Here is a 27772-nt window from a genome sequence, read left to right on the forward strand (position 1 = left end):
CACATCCTTCAGTTGTGTTACAATCAATCCAGTTTAGTGCCAAAGAAGTTTGTAGTCTTCGTCATAACGCTCAAGCGATATTTGTATACGTTTAGTTGTATGGAAATATGTATTATCCTGTCAAAGGGTTCCACTTTGCTGAGACGAAAATAATTTGCATGGTTGAGCTCGTAACCGTATTGATCAACAGTACCACATCGATTAATTGTCTCAGATAATCACACAAAACCATTTTCTAGAGCAACACGCAGCCTACGACGGTCTGGTTTCTTCACAAAACTGATTGTATAGTATCTGATCTCCGACTTGTTTTTGACAGGATACAGTACGCTAACATCAATCCATTTTGAGAAACAGAAAACAAGACTCACAGGTGAAAGTTAGCTGTCATCCACTGACAAGAGATACGGTTCAGTACTATCCAAGAGAGTCATTTTTTCAATCGATATGACGTTACTAGCACACTGACAGCGTCAGTCTGCTTTTGTGTCCTGTAAAAAAGAAAAAAATGAAAGGACGTTCAAGTTGTAGCACGCTGTTGCCTATAAGCTCATTAGACGCAGTACACTAACTGTCACAGGACAAGTACGAGGAGGTAATCGACTGTTTCGTTGACAAGGAACATTTCTGTCATAGAATTTAATCTATTTAGGGAAACGTAAATGTTGGTAAAAGGCTGGGATTCTGACATCGCTCCCCGCAGCTCGTGGTCGTGTGGTAGTGTTCTCGCTTCCTGCGCCCGGGATCCCGGGTTCGATTCCCGGCGGGGTCAGGGATTTTCTCTGCCTCGTGATGACTGGGTGTTGTGTGATGTCCTTAGGTTAGTTAGGTTTAAGCAGTTCTAAGTTCTAGGGCACTGATGACCATAGATGTTAAGTCCCATAGTGCTCAGAGCCATTTGAACCATTCTGACATCGCTCCTCCTAAATGTGCCATAATCTTGGCTCGATCTGGAATATTATACAGGGTGTCCCAAACATGCAGAGCCAAAACTAAAAGGAACCCTGAACCGGTTATTTTGAGATAAGAACCAATGGTCACAAACGAAAATCTCAGGTTGCATTAAGTCTTAAAACAGCTGTCTGTCTGAGACTTGTGTTTGTAATAAACGATACTAATGTGCGCTGCGTTGACATTGCTTGCACTAGCTAGAAAGCATACACAATCGTTTGTTGTGGGTCCATGGCAGAGTGTGTTAATTCCACGATTCTTTGTGGAAAATGGAACATTACTAGTCATAGGAACTCGCAGATAAGGATTTAACAGTTCTCAAAAAGTTCCTCGTGACAAGTAGCGGACGTGTTCATGTACTTTTACTGACCTACTTTTAGCTGAAGTTCACAAAAATTAAAAGTATGCCAGGTCTACATGACTTTAACACAACATCAACTCACTCTCCACAGACGCTCGGCGTGTAGAAAAGAAATGCGTTAAATAGCACACCTCTTGCCACTACTTAAAGGGATGTGACGTCACAAAACACAGTACAAAAATGTGTTTAAGAAGAGAGTTAATCTACCTGAAGATTAGCACTATTTTAATTTGTACTAGTATTAACTTATAAGAGATTTACTGCTCCTTATTAAATTTATGTGAATGAGTATTAATGTGGTAGCGACCGTATTTGAATCCACGATTATTTCCACAAAAATGTCTGCCATTTTAGGAAAATAAAACAAGTTTCTGTGAAATTTAATACGATTAAGAATTTGCACCTAAAGTGTTTCATCCCAGAAGAATATTCGTGATGATTCCCACACTGGTTGTAGATGTTGCGAGTCTGTAATATTTCCCAATTCATGGAGAATTTCATATTATGACTTACATTTTTGTTATATTATTGCAGTTGTTGTGTTTGGATTACAGTTACATCAGTAAAATATTTACTTCTGCCGTCCAGCAGCTGCTAAAGTAAATGTTACTTTTCGAAACAATCTTTTGATTGAATTTGAATATTGTGCAACAGCTTTGTCAATATTTGATTCAGTTTTGGAATCAGTTAAATGATTTGGTCTCCCATGAAACCTATGGTCATATTATGGTAGCAAAATATGAGGTAACATATTAAAGCGATTTAAACATTCGAAATATGGTTTTCTTACAGAATCATAAAAAAATCGAAAATATTGGATTTGTAGCAATCAGCAATATTGTTGTTGTTGTTGTGGTCTTCAGTCCTGAGGCTGGTTTGATGCAGCTCTCCATGCTACTCTATCCTGTGCAAGCTTCTTCATCTCCCAGTACCTACTGCAACCTACATCCTTCTGAATATGTTTAGTGTATTCATCTCTTGGTCTGCCTCTACGATTTTTACGATCCACGCTGCCCTCCAATACTAAATTGGTGATTCCTTGATGCCTCAGAACGTGTCCTACCAACCGGTCCCTTCTTCTTGTCAAGTTGTACCACAAACTCCTCTTCTCCCCAATCCTATTCAATACCTCCTCATTAGTTATGTGATCTACCCATCTAATCTTCAGCATTCTTCTGTAGCACCACATTTCGAAAGCTTCTATTCTCTTCTTGTCCAAACTATTCATTGTCCATGTTTCACATCCATACATGGCTACACTCCATACAAATACTTACAGAAACGACTTCCAGACACTTAAACCTATACTCGATGTTAACAGATTCCTCTTCTTCAGAAACTCTTTCCTTGCCATTGCCAGTCTACATGTTATATCCTCTCTACTTCGACCATCATCAGTTATTTTGCTCCCGAAATAGAAAATTCCTTTACTACTTTAAGTGTCTCATTTCCTAATCTAATTCCCTCAGCATCACCCGACATAATTCGACTACATTCCGTTATCCTTGTTTTGCTTTTGTTGATGTTCATCTTATGTCCTTCTTTCAAGACACTGTCCATTCCGTTCAACTGCTCTTCCAAGTCGTTTGCTGTCTCTGACAGAAGTACAATGTCATCGGAGAACCTCAAAGTTTTTATTTCTTCTCCATGGATTTTAATACCTACTCCGAATTTTTCTTTTGTTTCCTTTACTGCTTGCTCAATATACAGATTGAATAACATCGGGGAGAGGCTACAACCCTGTCTCACTCCCTTCCCAACCACTGCTTCCCTTTCATGCCCCTCGACTCTTATAAGTGCCATCTGCTTTCTGTACAAATTGTAAATAACATTTCGGTAGAGCATACTAGAGATCAGAAATGAGCTCCGTGTACTCTCCTTAAATTTGCTAGAGAGTCCTGTGTCGTCAGTACTGAACTCGCGTCTCCGCGTGCCCATAGATTCGACTCCCAAGTCTTCGCTTCAGCCCACTCGTCTGCTCTTGGATCCAAGTGGACACGAATCGTTCAGAAAGGAGAGCGAGTACACGAGTCCGCGAACTCGCGGCGCTCTCGCTAAATACCCAACCGTTGGCAAAAAATTTCCGTCATTAAATTGCAAATTATTGTTCATTTATTTCGGCTTATCAGCCATTCTCAAGAGCAAGCTGAAATGTCGCGAAAGTATTTTCTCTTCTGAGAGTAGCTCTTGCAATTAAAGTTCTCAATTACTTGCTGGAAGCAAATTATGTACCAGTATGACGACTGATCCGTTAACAGCCAATACCGCGCTGTTTACACATACATTTATGTAGGTAAAACTTTTTCGAAAACTGCGGTAAATTCATGTTTTAACTAAAGCTCAGTCTTGATCACAATACTTATGTCCCAATAACATAGGTGACCGGTTTCGGTTATATTTATATAACCATCTTCAGACCCATGGCTTCCTTGGAGGATGGTAGGCGGAGCTCTCCTCAGCTGCTACGAAGTCACCTGACTTGATCACTGTATTCCAAAAATGTTTCCCAAAATTGCGGTAAATTTATTTTAATATTTAATATCTATTCACAGAATGTCTAACAAGTACGTTGACAGATACACACTTTCGAGGCGTTACCGAATCTGTAACGACAGCACCAGAAATCATCACATGAGGTTGAAGTTCAATACCTAAATGGTGATTTATTTATGTAAAACCTTCTCGGTATTCTTGCCGCGTCACTTCTGGATAAAATCTCGAGCTTTCGACGATTACCTCCATCTTCATCGTCAGGAGCAACTGACTGTCTTCACTGCTACTGTGGTAGCCTCTATATAGCCCGTGGACGGCTTCTGATTGGTCGGCTTCTGATTGGTCGGCGATTACGTACTGCTGTCACAGACAATGTCACTGTATGCGCCGGTGGCGCCACCGCTTCCGTTGGAACGTAAACCTTGGAATGAACGTCTCTGCTGCTTCTCTGCCTCGAGCGCTCGTTCCCACGCACAGCTCTGATGGTATCCGCTATCGCGGTTAAGGTTCTTTTGGCTCATTCTTATTTCAACAGCCTCCTTAATAACAGAATCCCTGTACGTGGAGGCATCGGACAGAATTGTTGTTTCACCGAACAATATTTTATGTTTGTTCGTGAGGCTAGGCTCCGCAGTTGCCGCAATTGGTGATTTATTATTAAACTAAAGTACACAAATGAACGATAAGCTACACAACTCGCTTGTAGCCCATAAACGCAAGTTGCCATAATCGAATGAATATAGAAATAAAGCCTCTTCTTTCCCGGGGATATAACAGGGACGTTACTCTCAGTTTTCGTTTGACGCAACACATGTTTTCTCATGGTGGAAGTGGAATAAACAAGGAAACAGCAATTTTTTTGGAGTTGAACGAATTCTCTGTATTTATCGTCTGAAGCGTGGACTATAGCGTGAAACTTATTCCAGATATCACGCCTCCTCTAATGGCACACAATTCAAATTGTTTATTTTGCGTCAGCTGAGTTTACTCCTACACCCGCCACAGTCTAACAAATCACAGCTTCGGAAATGGCCACCTGATCCAAACAATCGGTCATTTCTCCTTGTCACTTTGCTACTTTACTCGTACAGCAGCAGGATCGTGTGCGCAGCTTCCATACTAACGACAAAGCACGACTAACCTTACACTCCCGGCACGGTTCAATAAGAGGGAACGAGTCGACGAGTACGAAGCGACCGCAGCGCCATCGCTGTCACACACGTCATACTAGCGAAACTACAGCAGGACGAAGGTAACCTCTCAGCACTGACGTAACAGCGGCGCCTTTATTTGTGAATTACGCAACCCGAGCGTTAGAACCGTACTCTCTTCGTTTCTGATCTCTACAGCAAACCTCCGGGCTCCTATTATGGCGCTGCTGCCTCCCAGAGATACACTGACTAGTCAAATTATCCTGAGCATCTGCTAGAGTCCAGGGTAATCAATGTTTACAGCATAGACAGCGGCTGGAAGGCTTAGAAAAGATCCAGGCAGCGGCTGACAGGTCGGACTCTTAAACATATTCATCGAGCCTCGTTGTAACAGTGCTCACCACAGCTGTTCAGGAGTCAGTGGCAGACTGTTGATACAATGAGCTTGACAGTTGAAATAGGTCCACAGATATTCAGTCGTGTTGCAATCAAGGCAATTCAGAGCCAAAAAAGTTTGAAGTCTCTATCATAACCCTCAAGTGATATTTGTCTACGTTTAGATGTATGGAAATATGTATTGTCTTGTCGAAGGGTTCCACTTTGTTGAGACAAAAATAATTCGCATGGTCAGACTCGCAGCCCTATTGACCAACAGTATCACATCGACTAATTGTCTCAGAAAATTACACAGAACCCTTTTCTAGAGCAACAGACAATCTACGATAGCACGTTTTCTTCCCAAAATTGTTTGTATAGCATTTGATCTCTGACTCAATTTTGGCAGGATACAGTACTCTAACATCAGTCCATTTTGAGAAACAGAAATCAAGAGTCGCTGGTGAAAGTTAAGCGTCATCAACTGACGACAGCTACGATTAGTAGTATCCAACAGATTCGTTTTCTTAAATCGATATCACATTACTACCATACTCACTCTGCTTTTGAGTCCTGTGAAAAAGAAAGAAAGGACGTTCAAGTTGTAGCGTTCTGTTGACTATAAGTTGAGTATAAGAGCACCAACTTTCACAGGACAAGTGCACGTAGATAATCGACTGTTTCGTTGACGAGGAACCGTTCTACCATAGGACTTGATCCATTTAGGGAAACCTAAATGTAGGTGAACAGGCTGTGATTCTGACATCGCTCCTCTCGAATGTATATTAACTCTGGCTCGGCCTGGAACATTATGCAGGGTGTTCCAAACACGTAGAGTCAAAATTACACAGAAGCCTAAACTGGTTATTTTGAGATAAGATACCTATGGTCTCAAACGAATACCTCATTGTGTCACGAAGTCTTAAAATAGCATTCCGTGAGAGATTTGTGTTTGTAATTAACTATACTACTGTCTGCTGCATTGACGTCGCATTCACTAGCTCGAGAAAGCATACACAATCGTTTGTTTGTTATCTGTCCGTGGCAGAGTGTGTTGATTTCATAATTTTTTGTGGAAAATGGAGCATTACTTGTCACAGGAATTTGCAGACAATGATTAAACACTTCTCAAAGAGACGCTCGTGGTAGGCACCAGACTTATTTATACACTGTTGCTAACATACTTTAGCTGACGTTCACAAAAATTAAAAGTTTTCGCTTCTAAATGAATTTATCACAACATCAACTCATTCTCTAGTGACGCTCTGTGTATAGGAATGCATTAAATAGCACGTCTTCACCAACAGTTGAAGAGATATGATGTCACAAACAAAGTATAAAAACGTGTTTAATAACAGAGTCAAGCTGTCTGAAGGCTAATGCTATTTTAATTTATATTAGTATTAACTTATAACAGTTTCGCTGTTCCACATTAAATTTGTGTCACTGATTGTTAATGTAGTAGTAACCATACCTGAGTCCACTGTTATTTCCACAAAAATATTCGCCATCTTAGAAAAATAAAACAAGTTTCTACGAAATTTAATGCGATTAAGAATTTCAATCTGAAGTTTTTCATCTCAGAGGAATATTCGTAATGACTCCGAAACTGGCCGCAGATCTTGTGAGTCTGTTATATTTCCCAAGTCGAAAATGGTTCAAATGGCTCTCAGCACTATGGGACTTAACATCTATGGTCATCAGTCCCCTAGAACTTAGAACTACTTAAACGTAACTAACCTGAGGACATCACACACATCCATGCCCGAGGCAGGATTCGAACCTGCGTCCGTAGTGGTCGCGCGGTTCCAGACTGAAGCGCCTAGAACCTCCCGGCCACACCAGCCGACTTTCCCAGGTCATAGAGAATTTTTGTAATATTATTTCAGCTGTTGCGTTTGGATTACAGTTGCATCAGTAAAATAAGTGCGTCTGTCCGCAGCAGATGCTGAATAAATGTTACTTCTCGAAACATCTTTTGAGTGAATTATGTGGAACAGTTTTGTTTGTTAATATTTGATTCAATTTCGGAATTAGCTAAATGACTTAGTCTCCTTTGACACCTATGGTCATATTATGCTCCTTAGTTGTTTTTGGCTCTTAATTCATGGTAGCAAAGTATGAGGTAACATATTAAACTGGTTTCAACAGCCGGCCGCGGTAGTCTAGCGGTTCTAGGCGCTCAGTCCGGAACCGCGCGACTGCTACGATCGCGGGTTCGAATCCTGCCTCGGGCATGGATGTGTGTGATGTCCTTAGGTTAGTTAGGTTTAAGTAGTTCTAAGTTCTAGGGGACTGATGACCACAGATGTTAAGTCCCATAGTGCTCAGAGCCATTTGAACCATTTTTTTTTTTTTTTTTGGTTTCAACATTCGAAATTTGATTTTCTTACAGGAATCCTAAAATGCGGGTAAAGTTTCGAAAATATTGTATGTGTAGCAATGAGAAATATTATGTTCTTGTCTTATAATCTTATTGACAAAATACAGACTGGATCCACTTGACATAAATTTTGGTTTGGGTCAAACAGTTTGTTGTTAAGTGTCATGATCAACAAACCTACAAAATAGCTATTAGTTGCTGCAATCACCTCCTTGTTTGAATAAAATCTTTGTCCCACCAGCCATTTCTTCAAATTGGGGAACAAATAGTAGTCCAGGGGAGCCAAGTGTGGAGAATAGGGGATATGTGAAACGAGTTGGAATCCTATTTCCAATAATTTTGCTACCACAACTGCTGAGGTGTGTGCTGGTGCACCGTCGTTGCAGCTCGATTTTCAGACGGTCCAATAACGATGATTAATATGCACCTGTAATAGTTCTACCCTTTTCTAGATAGTCGATGAGGATTATCCCTTGCGAATCCCAAAAGACAGTCGCCATAACCTTTCCGGCCGAAGGAATGGTCTTCGCCTTTTTTGGTGCAGATTCTCCCTTGGTAACCCATTGTTTAGATTGTTGTTTGGTGCCAGGGGTATAGTACTGATTCCATGTTTCATCTACAGTGACGAAACGACGCTGAAAGTCCTGCGGATTCTTCCTGGACAGCTGCAAACAATCCTTTCAAGACCTCACACGATTCCGTTTCTGGTCAAGCGTGAGCAATCGCGGAAGCCATCTTGCGGATAGCTTTGTCGTGTCCAAATGTTTATGCAAAATATTATGTACCCGTTCATTCGAGATGCCCACAGCACTAGCAACCTCACACACCTTAACTCTTCTGTCATCCATTACCACATCATGGATTTTATCAATGATTTCTAGAGTTGTTACCTCCACAGAGCGTCCAGAAAGTTCAGCATCACTTGTGCCCATATGGCCACTCCGAAAATTTTGAAACCACTTATAAACTGTTCTAACTGAAGGTGCAAAGTCACCGTAATGTTTATCAAGCTTCCCTTTAGTCTCCTGAGGCGTTTTGACCTTTATAAAGTTATGTTTAATCACCGCACGAAATTCTTTTTCGTCCATTTTTTGGCAATCACTCGACTTCCTTGATTCACACCAATGCTAAACACAAAGAAATAGACCAATATAGCTGAAACTTGATGTGCGTTCTTTCCAAAGATGATACTAACTAAACATGACCTCGGTAAGCACCGCCGGTGCCAACTCTCGGACTTTGCACGGGCTTTTCAAACTACCCTCGTATTTTCATGGTCCTCACGCGAAATGTCCAAAATGGTTCAAATGGCTCTGAGCACTATGCGACTTAACTTCTGAGGTCATCAGTCGCCTAGAACTTAGAACTAATTAAACTTAACTAACCTAAGGACATCACACACATCCATGCCCGAGGCAGGATTCGAACCTGCGACCGTAGCGGTCACGCGGTTCCAGACTGAAGCGCCTTTAACCGCACGGCCACCAGCCGGGCGCGAAATGTTCGTTGGCGGCAGTAGATCGTTCTGCAGTCAGCCGCAAATGCCGCTTTTCTAAATTTTCTCGATAGTGCACCTCGAAAAGAACGTCGCTGTCTTTCCAGTGATTGCCATTTTAATTCCCGAAGCATCTCCGTAATACTTGCGTATTACACTGGTTACAGATGTAGCAGCCCGCTTCTGAATTGCTTCGACGTCTTCCTTTAATTCGACCTGTTGCGGACTCCAAACACTCGCACAACACTCAACAATGGCTCGTACTAGTGTCCCATACGCGGTCTCTTTCACAGTGAACCATCCCTGCTACAATCCTTACATGCTCATTTCGTTTCGTATTCCTTAGCAGCGTTACGCGTAGACATTAAATCGATGTGACTCGGTCAAGCACTACATTACTAATGGTGTATCTGAGCATTACAGGTTTGTTTTTCCTACTCATCCGCATTAACTTACATTTTCCCACATTTAGAGCTAGGCGCCATTCATGACGCCAACTAGAAATTTTGTATAAGTCGTCTTGTATCCCGCTACAGTCACTCAACGACGACTGCTTGCCATACACCACAGCATCACCAACAAAAATCCACAGACTGCTGCGCATCTTTTCCGCCAGACCATTTATGTATATGGAAAATCTGTCCTACCACACTTCCCTGAAGTCTGGCGTTACCCTTGTCTCTAATGAATGTTCGCCGTCGATGGCAACATAGGGGTTCCGTTAGATAAGAGGTCCGATATATTTCACTCTCTGTCGGCCCCACAGTTTTTATCCTCTACAGCTTCCTGTAGTACCACTGAAGTTATTTCCTAACTCCGTAACATATGACCTGTTTTTTGTCCTTTCTACTTGCCTGTGTTTTCTATGTGTTCCTTTCTTCTCTGATTTTATGAAGAACCTCTCATTCATTCCTTCATCAGTCTCCCAAATTTTCAACGTCCTTATGGAGAACCACAGTTCAGACCCTTCGATTCTCTTGTTTTCCGGTTTTTTCACTAACCATGATTCACTATTACAATGATGTCCTCCAAACTTACATTATCAGAAATTCCTTCCTCAATTTAAGATCTACCTTGGTTGCTACTACAGAAATGCATTGTTTATCTGCGTTATTCTACATCTACGTCCATACTCCGCAAACCAGCTGACGGTGTGTGGCGGAGGATACCTTGAGTACTTCTACCGGTTCTCCCTTCTATTCCAGTCTCGTATTGTTCGTGGAAAGAAAGATTGTCAGTATGCCTCTGTGTGGGCTCTAATCTCTCTGGTTTTATCCTCATGGTCTCTTCGCTATATATACGTAGGAGGAAGCAATATACTGCTTGACTCCTCGATGAAGGTATGTTCGCGAAACTTCAACAAAAGCCCGTACCGAGCTACTGAGCGTCTCTCTTGCAGAGTCTTCCACTGGAGTTTATCTGTCAACTCCGTAACGCTTTCGCGATTACTAAATGATCCTGTAACAAAGCGCGCTGCTCTCCGTTGGATCTTCTCTATCTCATGTATCAACCCTATCTGGTACGGATCCCACACTGCTGAGCAGTATTCAAGCAGTGGGCGAACAAGCGTACTGTAAACTACTTCCTTTGTTTTCGGATTGCATTTCCTTAGGATTCTTCCAATGAATCTCAGTCTGGCATCTGCTTTACCGACGATCAAATTTATATGATCATTCCATTTTAAATCACTCCTAATGCGTACTCCTAGATAATTTATGGAATTAACTAATTCCAGTTGCTGACCTGCTATATTGTAGCTAAATGATAAGGGATCTTTCTTTCTATGTATTCGCAGCACATTACACTTGTCTACATTGAGATTCAATTGCCATTCCCTGCAGATCCTCCTGCATTTCAGTACCATTTTCCATTGTTACAACCTCTCGATATACCACAGCATCATCCACAAAAAGCCTCAGCGAACTTCCGAAGTCATCCACAAGGTCATTTATGTATATTGTGAATAGCAACGGTCCTATGACACTCCCCTACGCCACACCTGATATCACTCTTACTTCGGAAGACTTCTCTCCATTGAGAATTACGTGCTGCGTTCTGTTATCTAGGAACTCTTCAATCCAATCACACAATTAGTCTGATAGTCCATATGCTCTTACTTTGTTCATTAAACGACTGTGGGGAACTGTATCGAACGCCTTGCGGAAGTCAAGAAACACGGCATCTATCTGGGAAGCCGTGTCTATGGCCCTCTGAGTCTCGTGGACGAATAGCGCGAGCTGGGTTTCACTCGATCGTCTTTTTCGAAACCCATGCTGATTCCTACAGAGTAGATTTGTAGTCTGCAGAAAAGTCATTATACTCGAACATAATACGTGTTCCAAAATTCTACAACTGATCGACGTTAGAGATATAGGTCTATAGTTCTGCACATCTGTTCGACGTCCCTTCCTGAAAACGGGGATGACCTGTGTCCTTTTCCAATCCTTTGGAACGCTACGCTCTTCTAGAGACCTACGGTACACCGCTGCAAGAAGGGGGGCAAGTTCCTTCGCGTACTCTGTGTAAAATCGAACTGGTATCCCATCAGGTCCAGCGGCCTTTCCTCTTTTGAGCGATTTTAATTGTTTCTCTTTCCCTCTGTCGTCTATTTCGATATCTACCATTTTGTCATCTGTGCGACCATCTGGAGAAGGAACTAAAGTGCAGTCTTCCTCTGTGAAACAGCTTTGGAAAAAGACAGTTAGTATTTCGGCCTTTAGTCTGTGATACTCTGTTTCAGTACCACTTTGGTCAGAGATTGTCTGGACATTTTGTTTTGATCCACCTACCACTTTCACATAAGACCAAAATTTCTTAGGATTTTCTGGCAAGTCAGTACATAGAACTTTACTTTCGAATTCGTTGAACACCTCTCGCATAGCCCTCCTCACACTACATTTCGCATCGCGTAATTTTTGTTTGTCTGCAGGGCTTTGGCTATGTTTATGTTTGCTGTGAAGTTCCCTTTGCTTCCCCAGCAGTTTTCTAACTCGGTTGTTGTACCACGGTGGCTCTTTTTCATCTCTTGAGTTCTTGCTTGGCACATACTCAGCTAACGCATATTGTACAATGGTTTTGAAGTGTAGAGGGACGCCACACCTGTTGCAGGCCCTGGAGACTCTGAACAGCAGCAGCGGCGGCGGTGGCGGCGGTGGGGAGCGCTTCTCGCTGTCGGACTTCAGCGAGGGCGTGTACCGCACCGAGCCCACGACGGGCACGCAGTACGAGCTGGTGTTCCGCGGCCCCGGCGGCGGAGGCGGGAGGCGCGTGACGCTGGCGCGGCCGCTGCTGGCGCCGCTGGTGGTGGGGGTGGAGCGGCTGGCGGCCCCCCGGGGGCGGCCCACGGTGCACGTGCTGCTGCCGCTGGCCCCGGGGCCCGCCGCGCACTTCCGCGCCTTCATGGACAAGTTCGTGCGCATCGCGCTCAAGAACGACCGCAGGTCAGTCGCTGCACCTACCACCGGGGCGGGCTGCCTTTTAGTAAGACCTTAACTCCTTCCAGTATTCCCTGTGAGCAGACTCAAAAATGGCTCTGAGCACTATGGGACTTAACATCTGAGGTCATCAGTCCCCTAGAACTTAGAGCTACTTAAACCTAACTAACCTAAGGACATCACACACATCCGTGCCCGAGGCAGGATTCGAACCTGCGACCGTAGTGGCAGCGCGGTTCCAGGCTGAAGCGCCTAGAACCGCTCGGCCACAACGGCCGGCTGAGCAGACTCTTTTGCATTCTCTGCACATATTCACCAAAAAATTACGTGTTGTAACTAATTCCAGTCATATTTTCACCCTCAATCATACCGGCTGAGCAGACTCTTTTGCATTCTCTGCACATATTCACCAAAAAATTACGTGTTGTAAGTAATTCCAGTTATATTTTCACCATCAATCGTACCTAAATTCGTACCATCCGTCCATCCTCGCACTCATCCTCAGGAGTGCCCCAGTATCAATCTTGTTTCCTCTCCTCTATCTCCTATACACAGCTGATGTGTCCCAGCCACCTAAGGACATGAAAACTCTGTTGTTTTCATTAGTTGGCCTTGCACCTAAGCATCACACTGTATTCCATATGCAACAAATCGTATTGGTGTTATTATTATTTCTAAATAAAATACATGTCACTATTACTATGCATCAGTGCGAAAGACGATATTCTTCTAAATCGAATTATGAAAACATTTTTATCTGTGATGACAGAAGTATTCTTGGAATTAATTTCAAGTAAGGTTGTCAAGGCTCGATAATAACATAAAGCATGTGGTACGTAATTTTTGCATTCGTCTTTATCAGACCGACAGAGTTTAGAGTATGAGATATGATGCATACCCTTGGAGGAGGGGGAGACGTCCGGTTGGTGTGTGACCAGAACTATGACAACTTCGAGATTGTTCCAGAACATTTCGAGTAGATGGACTTCCAGTCTGCAGACTATTAAGATGCAGTAAACCTTTGAAGACATACGTCAATCAGGAGAATGAAGTCTTCCAACCCTCTTGGGCGAAGCTGAAAGGCAAAATATTGCTGAAGAAGATTGTAGTTTTATCAATAGTTGAATCAGATGAAACGCTATATGTTATATTATACTAAGATGTCACTAAATGTTGAAATACAACAAACAGACCATGCAGTATGTAAATGTTTAAAAGAAGCTACGTTGCCTGGATTTTTTAATTTCCCGACATTTTTATATTCGAGTGACGTCATAGTAGGAACACTCTTGGCAGATTTAAATGACAACTCCTGCAGGCAGCCATGAAGAACAACCGTCATGCAATGTGACATCACTCAGGCTCTCATATGGCACTTGAGGGAAATCTGGGAGCCATGCAGGCTGCGCCAGTGTTCTCTGCCCCTAGGGTAACTGACCATGCATTTCCCACCAATAGGACAAGAGGCCTAGAGGGATGGGGAAGAGGGAGAGTGGGATGAGGAGAAGGTGGCAGGGGACTATGTCAGGGGGAGTGAGTTGGGGAGATCTGTTAACAAGGCAGGCTGATCCGCACATAAAATATCATCATACTTCGAAGTGTTCACACCATTTGTCAGCAGAAATTTTGCGGCATTTCACCTTCTATAGTAAATAGTCTTAAACTATATTTCGTACTTTTCTTGCTGGTAGGCATAAAAATGTCCTTTTCTGGCATAAACCCTCTTTAGCAATTCAGCGTAGCGCTACCTCGTTAAGCAGAAAGCAGATTCTTGGGGGACATTCCTTTGGTAAGGTGGGCAAGTAGGTTTGCACGAAGGCGGACAGCAGAGCAGAGGGCGTTAAATATTCATTACCACTAATAATATTCCAGACAAGTGCCAGGAGCCCCCATCCGTGTGCCCCTGTTTCCAACGACATCGTCTTCCTTGCTCTCAATCAAAGCCTTCAAGCCTCCCAACGGTCGGTCCACATCGATCTCAGTAACTTCTCCTCCTGGCATGAATACTGACAGTAAAGTTTAAGTCGATGCAAAATTTGGGCAGTAATCATAAGAGGCACTATCTGACTTTCATTTCACTGCACATAGTTGTAAACACAGTAACATCTTGCTCATTTTATAAGTAGCCCACTCTTAATGATTTTGGAAAAATTATGACAATCAATACGTGAAGTTTGGCCCTTCACGACTCGTAAGAAATTGTTTTAGCATCACGTTAAGCTAATCATCTTACACTGAGTTCAACTGCGGCTAGTGTTTCGTAATTATATAACTTCTTCAATTCCAGGATGTGCGATTAATTGTCCTTACCTGGATGTTGTCTTGACTCGTCACATTGCGCACGTCATTATCGCTTAGCTGTACTCAATTGGTTTTCGTTACGCAAAGCGCTCTGCATACCGCGTATTATGATATCTGACTTTTCATTCTGGCAATACTTTTCCACACTGTTCAAAATGTAATACTTTTGATGTTATAGAGCTTTGCAGCACAACAACAATTTTTAATTACAGTTTCGACACTCATATTTTTATAGTTAAGCAGTAGTACCGATACTGAATACATAAGTACCGTGATGGTAAAATTACTACCTTCAAATTCGATACGATCTAGCAATTTAGTATGCACCTCAACCTTCCATAGTTCTGTCCTCCCATCAAATTGTTCTCAAGCGTTGTATTGCATTTTTGAGTTCCGTTGGAAAAGAAATTAACGCATAACAGCGATGTTAATAATGAAATAGCACTACTCTCGCTTTTAATGACATATTCATTCGTTTCCCGCATTTACACTGTATTTTTTAATCACAACACAAAAATGTTCAAAGCACAGATCTCTGGCACCAGCTACTTGTTAGAAACTGTGCACTTTGACGCAGTGAACAAAGCACGTTACCAATGTCGAACCTATTAAACAACTGTTTTACTCACTGCACTGCACAAGAGTTCGCGCACGGGAAATAAGCGACAGTGGTGGGGCGGAGCGAGTGAAAAAGCGGTGATGGCGCGTGTTTAGAATCTGTCCTTTCAGGTTGAGGTCAAAGTTGATGATGTTTCCTTGTTAGCTTACTAAGAACACTGTGACAATAAATAATGAGGGTAATATTTTGTCAAGCCAGTTTGTCGGCTTTCCTCCCAGCTTCTGTGAGGTTGGTGTTGAACTGTAGTCCCCGTACACTGAATGCACAGAACCGAGTGTAGTTGATAATAAACTGAATTCTGATTTTGTAAGTATGAAGTGGTTTCAGACCCGTGGCCGGTCATACAAATACAGCTTTTCTTTTCTTCCCCCGTGCAAGTGCTATGACAAGTCCTTCGAAAAGGAAACGCCATTCTGTTTATTGCAAGCTTATTCATCTCAAAAGACCTCACGTCGTTAGTACCACATTGAAGCCCAGTCTCCCTTGCTTCCTTAAATACCTTGAAAAGCAGACACTCATTCTTAGTACTCTGAATAGCTTCCAACCCAAATTTTTTACTATGGATCAGCTCCTTAACTTCATCCACTTCCTATCCCAGCAAATGAAGAAAACCTACTCTCCCAGAAATCAAGTAAAGTGATCCGAACTCTCACAATTGCATTGCGATTCTAACCAAAGAACAGTAAAGATAGAAACGCAATACATGGTCTGCTTCATGTGACACCAGCTGGTCTCTATCCAGAGAACCAAACTAAATGATATGCAGTGTGTTCTCTATATACATAAATGATTTTTTTGGACATAATGGGCAGCAATCTCCGGGTGTTTGATGACGATGCTCTGGTATACAGTAAAGTGTTGAAGTTGAGTAACTGTAGGAAGATACAAGACAACTTGGACAAAATTTCTAGTTGGTGTGATGAATGTCAGCTACCTATAAATGTGGAATGTGGAAGAATGTGGAAGAATCTTAAGTCAATGCGTATGAATAGGAAGAACAAACCTGTTATGTTCGGTCACAGAATTACTTGTGTCCTGCTTGACGCAGTCAAGACACTTAAATTTCTGGGCGTGACGCTGCAAAGCGATATGAAATGAAACGAGCATGTGAGAAATGTGTACGGAGGGCTAGTGGTCAACTTCGGTGTATTGGGAGAATTTTGGGAAAGAGTTGTTCACCTGTGAAGGAGACGGCAAATAGGACGCCGGTGCAACCTGTTCTCGAGTACCGCTCGAGTGTTTGGTATCCATACCAGGTCGGATTGAAGGAAGACATCGAAGCAGTTCAGAGGAGGCCTGCTAGATTTGTTACAGGTAGGATTACGTCAAGGATGTAGCATCTCACCTACATTGTATAAAATATATACAGAAGTAACTTTACAGAATTGGAAGAAAAAATGTCACGCTATGGGAATACCAATAAATGATAGAACAATATACTCGTTACAATTTGCAGATGACCAACTGATTATAGCCCAAGACTGTGAGGACATAGAGTATATGACCAGAAAATTGATTCAAGAATATAAAAAATCAGGTCTAAATGTAAACATGAATAAAACAAAGTACATGGTAATTGGTGGAGTGAATGGAGACTTAATATTACAAGAAGGGATGGGAACAATAACAGCTACTGAGGAATATAAATATTTAGGTGTGAAAATTACAAATGATGGGAAACAGGACAAAGAAATTAGATCAAGAATAAATTCTGGAAAGACGACAATCTCTTTATTGAATGGATTTCTCTGGGACAAACACATAACAACTGATAACAAAAATAAGGATTTTTAAAACAATAGTTAGGAGCATTATTACATATGTTTCAGAAGTGTGGACAACAAAATGACAACTGAAATCAAAATTATTAGCCACAGAAATGGATTTCTGGAGACGTTCAGCAAGAATATCAAGACGAGAAAGAATAAGAAATGAAGTAATCAGAGACAAGATGAAATGTAAAAATTCAATTATTGATTTCATCGAGCACAAACAACTTAAATGGTATGGACACATCAGACGAATGGAACAGGAAAGGCTACCAAAATGCATAATCGACTGGGTACCAATTGGAAGAAGAGAAAGGGGACGACCACCTGATACATGGATACAGGGAGTTCAGACAGCAGTGAGGAAGAACAACATTCCTGAAGATTTACGGACAAATAGAGAAGAGTGGAGAACAATAATTAGTGACTTACTGTAATCTAGAATAGGTGCTGGAAAAATGTACTCACATTGTAAATCCAGAATAATAATAATAATAGGTCCGAACAACACATAAGTGTTACGGAGATGCGTCGGAAACTCAAGTGGGAATCCCTGGAGGGAAGGTGATGTTCTTTTCGGGAAACGCTATAGGTAAAGTTTAGGGAACTGATATTTGAAACGAACTGCCTAACGATTCTACTGCCGCCAACATACACTGCGTGTAAGGACCACGAAGAGAAGATTCGAGAAATTAAGACCCACACGGAGACATATAGACAGTAGTTTTTCCCTTGCTGAATTTACGAGTGGAACAGGAAAGGTTCCCTTCCACCACGCATGGTACGATGGCTTGCGGGGAATCGATGTAGACGCAGATGAAAGAATGAACGCTATTGACGATCCGCAGTTGAACGAAATTATTTGAAATGAAATCCCTGAATGCGAATTCCTTGACATTAGCTGTATGAGGTACAGATCTACTATCCAGTAGCGACATATGAAAATTTGTGCCGACGGGACTCGAACCCGGGTTTTCGACTTACCACAAGCGGTCGGTTTAACCATTGCTGCTATCCATTCACGCTCCCCGGACCGAACCGAACTTCCATATGTAATTCTGTCTGCATCCACTGAATTTATCACCTGGTGCTCCCAACATAACTTGGATTCCCGCACCAGGGAGAACAACGCATTGAGGAACCGAGATCAATGTTATTATCGTCTTTTGCTCGTAATACTTACATTCATGTCTGAAGAACAGACATGAATGTAAGTACGAAGTAATTCGAAATTACTTCGCTGAACGCCATTCCCTTGACCTCAGCTGAGTTAGGTATAGATCTACTACGCAATAGCGACATATGATTTGTATCCGACTGCGACTCGAACCAGGACTTCCTGCTTATCGTGAGTGGTCGCCTTAACCAGTTCGGCTATCTGCGCAAGCTCCCTGGACAAACCTAAACCTCCATATATCACCTTGTCTACGTCTTTATGGCATAGTCCACTGCTTCATCCCGTAATGCTCGCCGGCATTATTAACTGGACTTCGGAATTGGGGAGGAGGAGGAAGTGAGGAATGGAGATCAGTGTTGTTACCGTCAACAGTGTCTGTTCTTTCAGAGATGCATTTATTACAAGCCTACACAGGCACATGACGATAAGAACACTGGTCTTGATTCCTTGTAGCCTCATCCTCCCTGATGTGGAATCCAAGTAACACGGCGAGCATAGGGTGATGAATTCAGTGGACTGTGAGATAAGGATGCAGACAGTGTGACATGTGGAGGTTTTGGTCGGTCCGGGGAACGAGTGCAGACGGTGGAAGTGGCTAAAGCGACCGCGCGTGGTAAGCCGAAAATCGGGATTTGAGTCTCGGTCCGGCACATATTCTTCATATGACACTATCCGGTAGTAGATTTATATCTAATGCAACTTATGTCAAGGAACTCTACTCACAGAGGTCCAGTGTAGGCAGCAATTATCGTGATCTGGTAGACATTGTGATACATGACTGCGGAACAGATTTACGCTCGAAAAAAATAGTTCCAGTTTTGGCCACCGGGTGCAAATGTGGCGCTGTGAATGCAAGAAAGACGTATCGAAATGTTTCCATAAGCAATGGGTTAGGAACAGGACTCGGGCAGAAGCGTCAAATGAGCGAGATGGACGTAGTGATGATGTTGCTATCAACCGCCTCTTCCACAGTTTTTTTTTTTCACTATGAGATCTGGAGACGCGGACGAGATGATGTACAGCGCCAGATTTGCACGTGGTGGCCAAAATTGGAACTAATTTTTTTCCAGCGCAAATCTGTTCTGCTTTAATGCCTTAGAATATCTAGGAACGCTACGGTCGCAGGTTCGAATCCTGCCTCGGGCATGGATGTTTGTGATGTCCTTAGGTTAGTTAGGTTTAACTAGTTCTAAGTTCTAGGGGACTAATGACCTCAGCAGTTGAGTCCCATAGTGCTCAGAGCCATTTGAACCAATATCTAGGAAGTTCCTCTGCCATGCAATAATTACAGTCCACGCTGGACCTCTTTGAATTGCTGCTCTTTAATTGCAGCCAACCGGTACGTGATAACAGGTGGCAGGTGACTGAGGTGTTGTTCATAGAGTGTTTCCCAGGCATACAGTCCAGCGGGTTCTCCGCACTGCAGTCTCCTTAGTGTCACACTGCCTGCCACTCTCTGGTCTGCAGCGTCCAGTGTACAGCCGCTTGTGGTGTGTTGGTGCTCAGGGTGCAGCTGACGGTGGTGTTCTTCGGCGAGGAGGGTCTGGCCGATGCGCGGTCGGCCATGTCTCGCGCGCTGTCGCTCTCCCCCCGCGGCGGGCCGCCAGACCAGCTGCGGCTGCTGGCGCTCAACGAGTCCTTCTCCAGGAGCCGCGGGCTGCGCGTCGCCGCCGACAGGGCCGCCGCCGCGCCCGGGGACGCGCTGCTCTTCCTCTGCGACGTCCACCTCGTCTTCAGCGCCAGGTTCCTCGACCGCTGCCGCTGGAACGCCCAGCCGGGCAAGAAGGTACGGCGAGGCTCTCTTGGTGCTGCTTGCTCCGTATCCTGGAAACTGAGCGAGATCCAGCCTACAGTTTAAATAATGGTGCATGTAAACCACGTTCACAATAAATTAAATTCTTTTCAGCACCCTGCTGGTCTGAATCGCGTAGTTTTCATGTTATGGTGACTGGTAAGGAATAATTGGTTGGTTTATTTTTATTTTTTGTTGTTAACCTTTCCATTGTGAGATACTGGTTTTCTGTGACCACCTTCTAAGCATTTTGCAGCCAGTTCCTTTAAGAATTATTATTTCCCTTGGACACATTATTTACTGTCATGGAGCAAGTTGGAAATCACTTCCTTCTTTACCTCTTTTTTTTTTTTTTAGCCTCGGACATGGTCCACAGCCACCTCCCGGTACATGAAATGCTAGAAATTATTGTGAGAAACATTTTGGTAAATAAGACATATGTAGCGCACCCTTTCCATCCGCCCCTCCCCCACATAGATACAAAGACCTACGACTCCAGTGCCATGGGTAAGATAGAATATTTACATTAGTTCGTGAATGTATAAATTTAATCAGTCGTTAAAAAGTTATATAAAGGTTGAAGCAGAACTCCACGAAAAACCTTGAGTATTAGTAATATGAAGGAACACAAGAAAAAAGCGTCCAGTAAAGAAAGACTCTAAAATGCATACCTTAAAGAGTTATGAGCACTTTTTGAGTATAAGACATTTGTTTCACAGTAGAGAAGATGAACAAGTAAGTGTTCATTGGTCTGAAGGTATGCACTTCATGCTCATTACACTGAAGGTACCCATTTTAGATGTCAGCTTTACTAAACTTTTTATCTTGGTTTGTACTACTACCTCTGAAACTTTCTCGGTGTATATGCTTATGTAGTGAAACATCATCCTCAGTAAGTAGTGTCTTTATTTTCGTGGTACTAAACAGGTTGTTGCGTGATATGTCAGTGGGCAGCCGATAATGGTACTCTCGAGGGGTTCACCGCACCACAACCGTATGGGAGTGAGTCGATCAGTTTCAACCGATAGAGGTGCAGTCGAAAAGGTCCATGGTTAAAGCGGAGGCGAAAAATGGTGACCAGAAACGTTCCTTGTTAGAAACGTGAACGTGAACAGTTAGAAGCGTGAACATGAACGTAGTGAGTCGGCCTTATTTCTTTTCCGACTGGCCATTGCTGCCTGCAAGGCAGTGCAAGGAGCGATCTATGCATGTGATGCTGGGTTGTATAGCTGCACAACGTTTTTCTCTAGATTGTTACAGTGGGCACCACGTTGTCCCAAGAGGAGTTCCTAGATAACAGAACGCAGCATGTCATTCTCAATGGAGAGAAGTCTTCCGAAGTAAGAGTGATTTCAGGTGTGCCGCAGGGGAGTGTCATGGGACCGTTGCTGTTCACAATATACAAAAATGACCTGGTGGATGACACCGGAAGTTCACTGAGGCTTTTTGCAGATGATGCTGTGGTGTATCGAGAGGTTGTAACAATGGAAAATTGTACTGAAATGCAGGAGGATCTGCAGCGAATTGACGCATGGTGCAAGGAATGGCAACTGAATCTCAATGTAGACAAGTGTAATGTGCTGCGAATACATAGAAAGATAGATCCCTTATCATTTAGCTACAAAATAGCAGGTCAGCAACTGGAAGCAGTTAATTCCATACATTATCTGGGAGTACGCATTAGGAGTGATTTAAAATGGAATGATCATATAAAGTTGACTGAGATTCATTGGAAGAATCCTAAGGAAATGCAATCCGAAAACAAAGGAAGTAGGTTACAGTACGCTTGTTCGCCCACTGCTTGAATACTGCTCAGCGGTGTGGGATCCGTACCAGATGGGGTTGATACAAGAGATAGAGAAGATCCAACGAAGAGCAGCGCGCTTCGTTACAGGATCATTTAGTAATCGCGAAAGCGTTACGGAGATGACAGATAAACTCCAGTGGAAGACTCTGCAGGAGAGACGCTCAGTAGCTCGGTACAGGATTTTGTTAAAGTTTCGAGAACATACCTTCACCGAAGAGTCCAGCAGTATATTGCTCCCTCCTACGTATATATCGCGAAGAGATCATGAGGATAAAATCAGAGAGATTAGAGCCCACACAGAAGCATACAGACAACCCTTCTTTCCACGAACAATACGAGACTGGAATAGAAGGGAGAACCGATAGAGGTACTCAGGGTACCCTCCGCCACACACCGTCAGGTGGCTTGCAGAGTGTGGATGTAGATGGAGATGTAGAGGTTCCGGTCTGCTGCTGCATATGTTCAAAAAGGTCTGTGTAAAGAACATGTTTGTACGTCTTTGTCCCATTTTGGCTCAAATGGCTCTGAGCACTATGCGACTTAACTTCTGAGGTCATCAGTCGCCTAGAACTTAGAACTAATTAAACCTAACCAACCTAAGGACATCACACACATCCATGCCCGAGGCAGGATTCGAACCTGCGACCGTAGCGGTCACACAGTTCGAGACTGAAGCGCCTATAACCGCACGGCCACACCGGCCGGCTGTCCCATTTTGTATGACACTCTTAGAGAGAGCGTCGACAACTTCATTGCTGCTGATGTCAGGGTGCCCCTTTACCCATAGTGATGCGATTTTCTTGTTACAGAACTGTGGTTCTGCAATGCGGTCCATAAACTGGTACACCAAAAAGTAGGACATTTGGAAGGACGACGTCGATTTTGATCTGATGATGGCATGTCCCGCCTGGGGGATAGTAGGTGTACTGATAACAGATTCGACGTCGTCCGCCAACAGATTTCGTAAGTAGCATAGCTACCTGAGCGCCATCGACGTTGACCCTTTAATACAGATGCTCAGCGTACAAAGTTCAGTGTGGTGCAAACGTGTGAAGCAACCCGGCAAACGTGCCACAGAAACGCACTTTGCCATCCGAATGGCGGTATGGTCCTTGCGCAGAACTGCTACACAAATTGGACGTGGTCCGTCATTGTGGAACGATGCTGGCATCAGTGGTCACATGAACATTCTCACACTCGTAGAAGAAGTTCTGGGCGTTCATGCAGCACCGACGCCCTTCTGGATCCTTATAATGTAAGGGCTGGAGTGGCAGATCGTAGACCTACCGCTGGTGTGTTCAGACGTGTCGACGCTAACTGTTGGGAAACGGTTATTAGCTTTGGGACTACGGGCACGCACACCTCTAGACGAACTTCTACTCACGCAACAGCATCGACGTGCAGGGCTCGACTGATGCCGTCAGATGATCACTTGGAAGATGGACTGGCGCGGCCTGGTCTTCAGCGATTCTGCCTGCTCACAAGTGATGGTCGTTTGCGCGTACGACGCAGACCTGTTGCGCCCTGTCTCGTAGAGTGCATCCGTCCACGATACACTACCCCACTCCAAGCCTTATAGTGGGTGGTGCGAAAAGCTGCAACTCTTTGCTGTTTCTGGAGGGGACGCTAACCAGTACTCGGTACGCGCAGAATGTTGTCAGACCCTTGCTTTTGCCGTTCTTGGTGATGTGTTGTAACAACAGATAAACGCTCGACCACACACTGCCCGTGAAACTCTACGTGGAGGACAAGTGACACGCGCGACTCATCAACCAAGAGCTCTTAGAGAACTACGTGAACACGTCGAGCAGGCGTGGAATAACGTATCTCAGGACAGTACTCACCATCTGTACGATCGAGTGGATGCCACAGTCAGCACCTGTGTTACAACCTGTGGAGGCTACACCACGTACTAATGTGGGCTTCCATCACGGATCGCTACTCCTTACCTTCAGTAAAATGGAAACCTCTAGAAGGATGTACTAATTTTTTCCCAGTAGTGTAATTGCTGGAATTATTGACAACACGATTACGTATGAACAGAAATTCAGACTGCGAATAATCTGTTAGCATAATTATTGTTTCTTTATCTAAGTCGTCAGCGTACTGAAATCCCTTTAGTATTACAGTAAACTTTGATGTAGGTACCGAGGTTTCCGGAATTGGAACTGGAATTATCGTATAAAACTCCGTACCCGGGCCTTTGCAGGCCCAACCTTATCGACCGATACCCGTGTCATCGTCTGCCAATGCGTGAACGGATGCGTTATGAAGGGGCGTCGTGTCAACACACCGCTCTCCCGGTTGTCAGTTTTCGTGACCTGGAGCCGCTACTGCCTGGTCATGCAGCTCCTCAGTTGTCTTCATGTTGCTGAGCGTACCTTCCACCGAGGAAAAATTCCTGGCGGTACCGGGAATCGGACCCGTATCCTCCACATGGCAGACAACTGCGGAGGAGGACGGCATGGGCTGTGTGTTACATCAGCTGCTGAAGCCATCTACGTACGTAATCCATGTGTGTGTAGAGACGGTCTGCAAGTTCCCATCCGGTTAAAAAGTACTTTAACAGTTACAGGTTCATATTAGATTCCATGTATGCTGTATCTGTGCGAATGTACTAATGACGCATTTCTCAGCCAACATCAAAATCCTCGTCCGCCCCCGGTAGCTGAGTGGTGGCGGACAGATTAACATACAGACTGCCACAGGGGAATGCCGCGACTTAATTGCGATAGCGGCGGCCTGCAGGCTCCGGGTAGCGGTCGTCGCTATAGACTTCGACAGCGCCTTCGATAAAGTGCGTCATCGTTTCCTGTTTTTGGTGGCAGCCCGAATGGGCATCCCCCCTCCGTTTCTCGACGTCATCCGGCGTCTTTACGACAGTGCCAGTTCACGTGTCCAAGTCAATGGACGTATAGCAGGGCCGGTCCCTATCTGCCGTTCGATACGGCAGGGGTGCCCCCTTTCTACCCTCCTGTATGCTATTGCCCTTGAGCCCCTTATTGGGGGCTTGACGACCAAGCTCTCTGGCCTCACCCTACGCCAACACACTTTTCGCTGTCGGGCATATGCTGATGACCTCCTCCTCCTCATTCGCTCCGGCTCTGAGATTCGGGATGTCCTCGAATTGATTACCCGTTATGGGGCTGCCGCTGGCAGTGCCATGAATGTCGCCAAATCTTCTGCAATGCACATTGGACGAGGCCTCCAGGAGGGTGAAGTGGCACCACTGCCGCTTGTGCGGACTTTCCGGTACCTGGGCATTACCTTTACCCCCACGGTCACACGCACGGCGGTGACGAATTTCCGTCGCCTGTTACACGTCATCCGCAACGACGTCCGCCAGAACCTCTTGCGCCGCCAGGACACACTTCAACGGGTTGCGGTTATTAATCTTTATGTGGCATCAAAATTGGTTCACATCGCGCAAGTTCTCCCTCTGCCAACTGCAATTGGGCGCAACATTCAGGCGGCTTTTGGCTATTATCTCACGGCTGGTTCAATGTTTAAAGTCCGTTATGAGACACTTACCCTGCCCACACGGTATGGTGGCGTCGGGCTCGTCAATGCCCGTATGCGAGCTGCAGCCTTGTACATGAGTACCATGAGAAAACAGTGGATGGGCCAGGGTACATCTCTAACACGCAGCTTGCTTGAGATCCTCCTACCTGCTTCCACCTCACCACCAGTGTCTGTCGGCCATATCGTGCCTCATTTGTCCCATATTTCGACCTTTTTTCGTCGACTACGGTTACATACATACCAGTCTCCCAGATACACGCCCACCTAGGACTAAGGATTTTTACAGCCTGTTGCTGCGCTGTGTTCCCCGGAATGTGATGGAGACCAAACACCCCTCCATCCAGTGGCCCATAGTGTGGACTACCGTCCACCAGCCCTTCCTCCCTACGAACGTCCGGGCACTGTGGTACCACATAGTCAACAGGAAATTTGCCACGAAGCAACGCCTGCACAACATTGGCTTGTCAGAATCCCCTCTTTGTCTCCTTTGCCAGCAACTGGGCACTGATGAACACCGTCTGACATGCGCCTCATCGCAAGATGTATGGCGCTTCGTGCAGCAAATCATTGCCTGCTATCTCCGGGTGCCACCAGACACAGTCGAGCCTCGAATGTTTCTATACCCGGAGGACCGACATTTTCCCGCCGCCAAATGTCACGCTATTACGTGGGTCAAAGGGTGGGCGGTCGCTTATCTCTTTAATGAGGGACCTAAATCCCGGCTCGACTTCTGGACCTATTTACGAACAGACCATGCAGCTCTCGAAAACACGCCACGTTACCGAACATTATTTGCTAATTATCTTCGAGCGGTCTTTGTTAGACCTCCACTGAGTTGGGGGGTGCCTGGCACAGAGGGCACCCACCCCTCCTCCCCCGGCGGTGTCTGAGTTTCAACCGCCTACGATCTATTCTACTTCTGACCTCCGCGGATGGGAGAGCGCGTCGCAGATTGAGCGGATTTTATTTCTTTTTGCTTTTCCTTTTTCCTTTCTTTTTCTTTACCCAGAATTTATATTTCTTTTCTCTTTCGCATATGTGTTCCCATAATTTCATGCTATTAGTGAATATTACAAAAACACATGCAACTAAATAAATAACAACGCCTTCCACTACTGTTGATTCCTGTATCTCCCACTTCCCTAAGCACCACAGGCTCGGTGGTGGTGAGGGGGACACGGTGGCCAGGCCTCAGGTTTCGACCCCTGCCCACTTTGCCCCCCGAGCCCCCACCAGTCCACTACAAAAAAAAAAAAAAAAAAAAAAAAAAAATAAATAAAATAAAATAAATAAATAAATTTAAAAAAAGTGGTCAGCGCGACAGACTGTCAATCAAAAGAGCCCGGGTTCGATTCCCAGCTGGATCGGAGATTTTTCCCCGCTCAGGGACTGGGTATTGTGTTGTACTAATCATCATCATGTCATCCCCATCGACGCGCAAGTCGCCGCCGTGGCGTCAAATCGAAAGACTTGCACCAGGCGAGCGGTCTACCCGACGGGAGGCCCTCGTCACACGGCATTATTATTATTATCAAAATCCTCGAAAACGAAGGGTCTTGCCCAAATTGTGGGCGTTTGAATAGATATTTGGAGTGAGTGTGTTACCTCTGAATTAGAGCGGAGGCTGTTTGGCCTCGACGTGAAGAAGAATGTAGGGGTTGACCTCAAAGCACCCAGGCAGCGCCTGACCGTTTTGTACTAGCAACTGCCAAGAGTTTATAGGGCAGAACCAGTGGCCGAGCCATAGCAAATGCCTTTGCTATGGCTCGACCACTGGTTCTGCCCTATAAACTCTTGGCAGTTGCTAGTACAAAACGCTCAGACTCTAGCTCGACCAAGGATAGCTTCAAAGCTAGTAAGTTTTCTTTCTTTTGTGTGTGCCTATCGACAACTCAACGCTGCTGCTTTATCGGTGAGTGGTGTCCCTTAATCCAGAAGTATTTACAGTCTACGAGAACTTATCTGCAAGATTTTCACACAGTAATACAAAGTCTAGGATCGGCAACCCATGAACCATGTGGACGGTTCTCACTGCCCGTGATCTGCATACTACGCGTGTGCTGTCATTTTGCTAAGTTCGTTCACGCACATATTCAGTTCTCATTTTTACAGCCCTGAAAGTGACACTTGCAACTGCCACGT

General features: G+C 44.4%; 1 protein-coding gene across 1 annotated transcript in view; it reads left to right on the plus strand.

Annotated features, from left to right (window-relative positions):
• The window catches only part of LOC126459917 (chondroitin sulfate N-acetylgalactosaminyltransferase 2-like), a 163294-nt gene that overhangs the window by 112408 nt on the left and 23114 nt on the right, over window positions 1-27772 (plus strand). Inside the window, exons 6-7 of the mRNA XM_050095890.1 lie at window positions 12318-12649; window positions 20016-20295. Of these exons, the coding sequence (XP_049951847.1) occupies window positions 12318-12649; window positions 20016-20295 (612 nt within the window). The remainder of the gene's footprint in view (window positions 1-12317; window positions 12650-20015; window positions 20296-27772) is intronic.

Source organism: Schistocerca serialis, chromosome 1 (assembly GCF_023864345.2).
Source record: "Schistocerca serialis cubense isolate TAMUIC-IGC-003099 chromosome 1, iqSchSeri2.2, whole genome shotgun sequence".
Lineage (NCBI taxonomy): Eukaryota > Metazoa > Arthropoda > Insecta > Orthoptera > Acrididae > Schistocerca > Schistocerca serialis.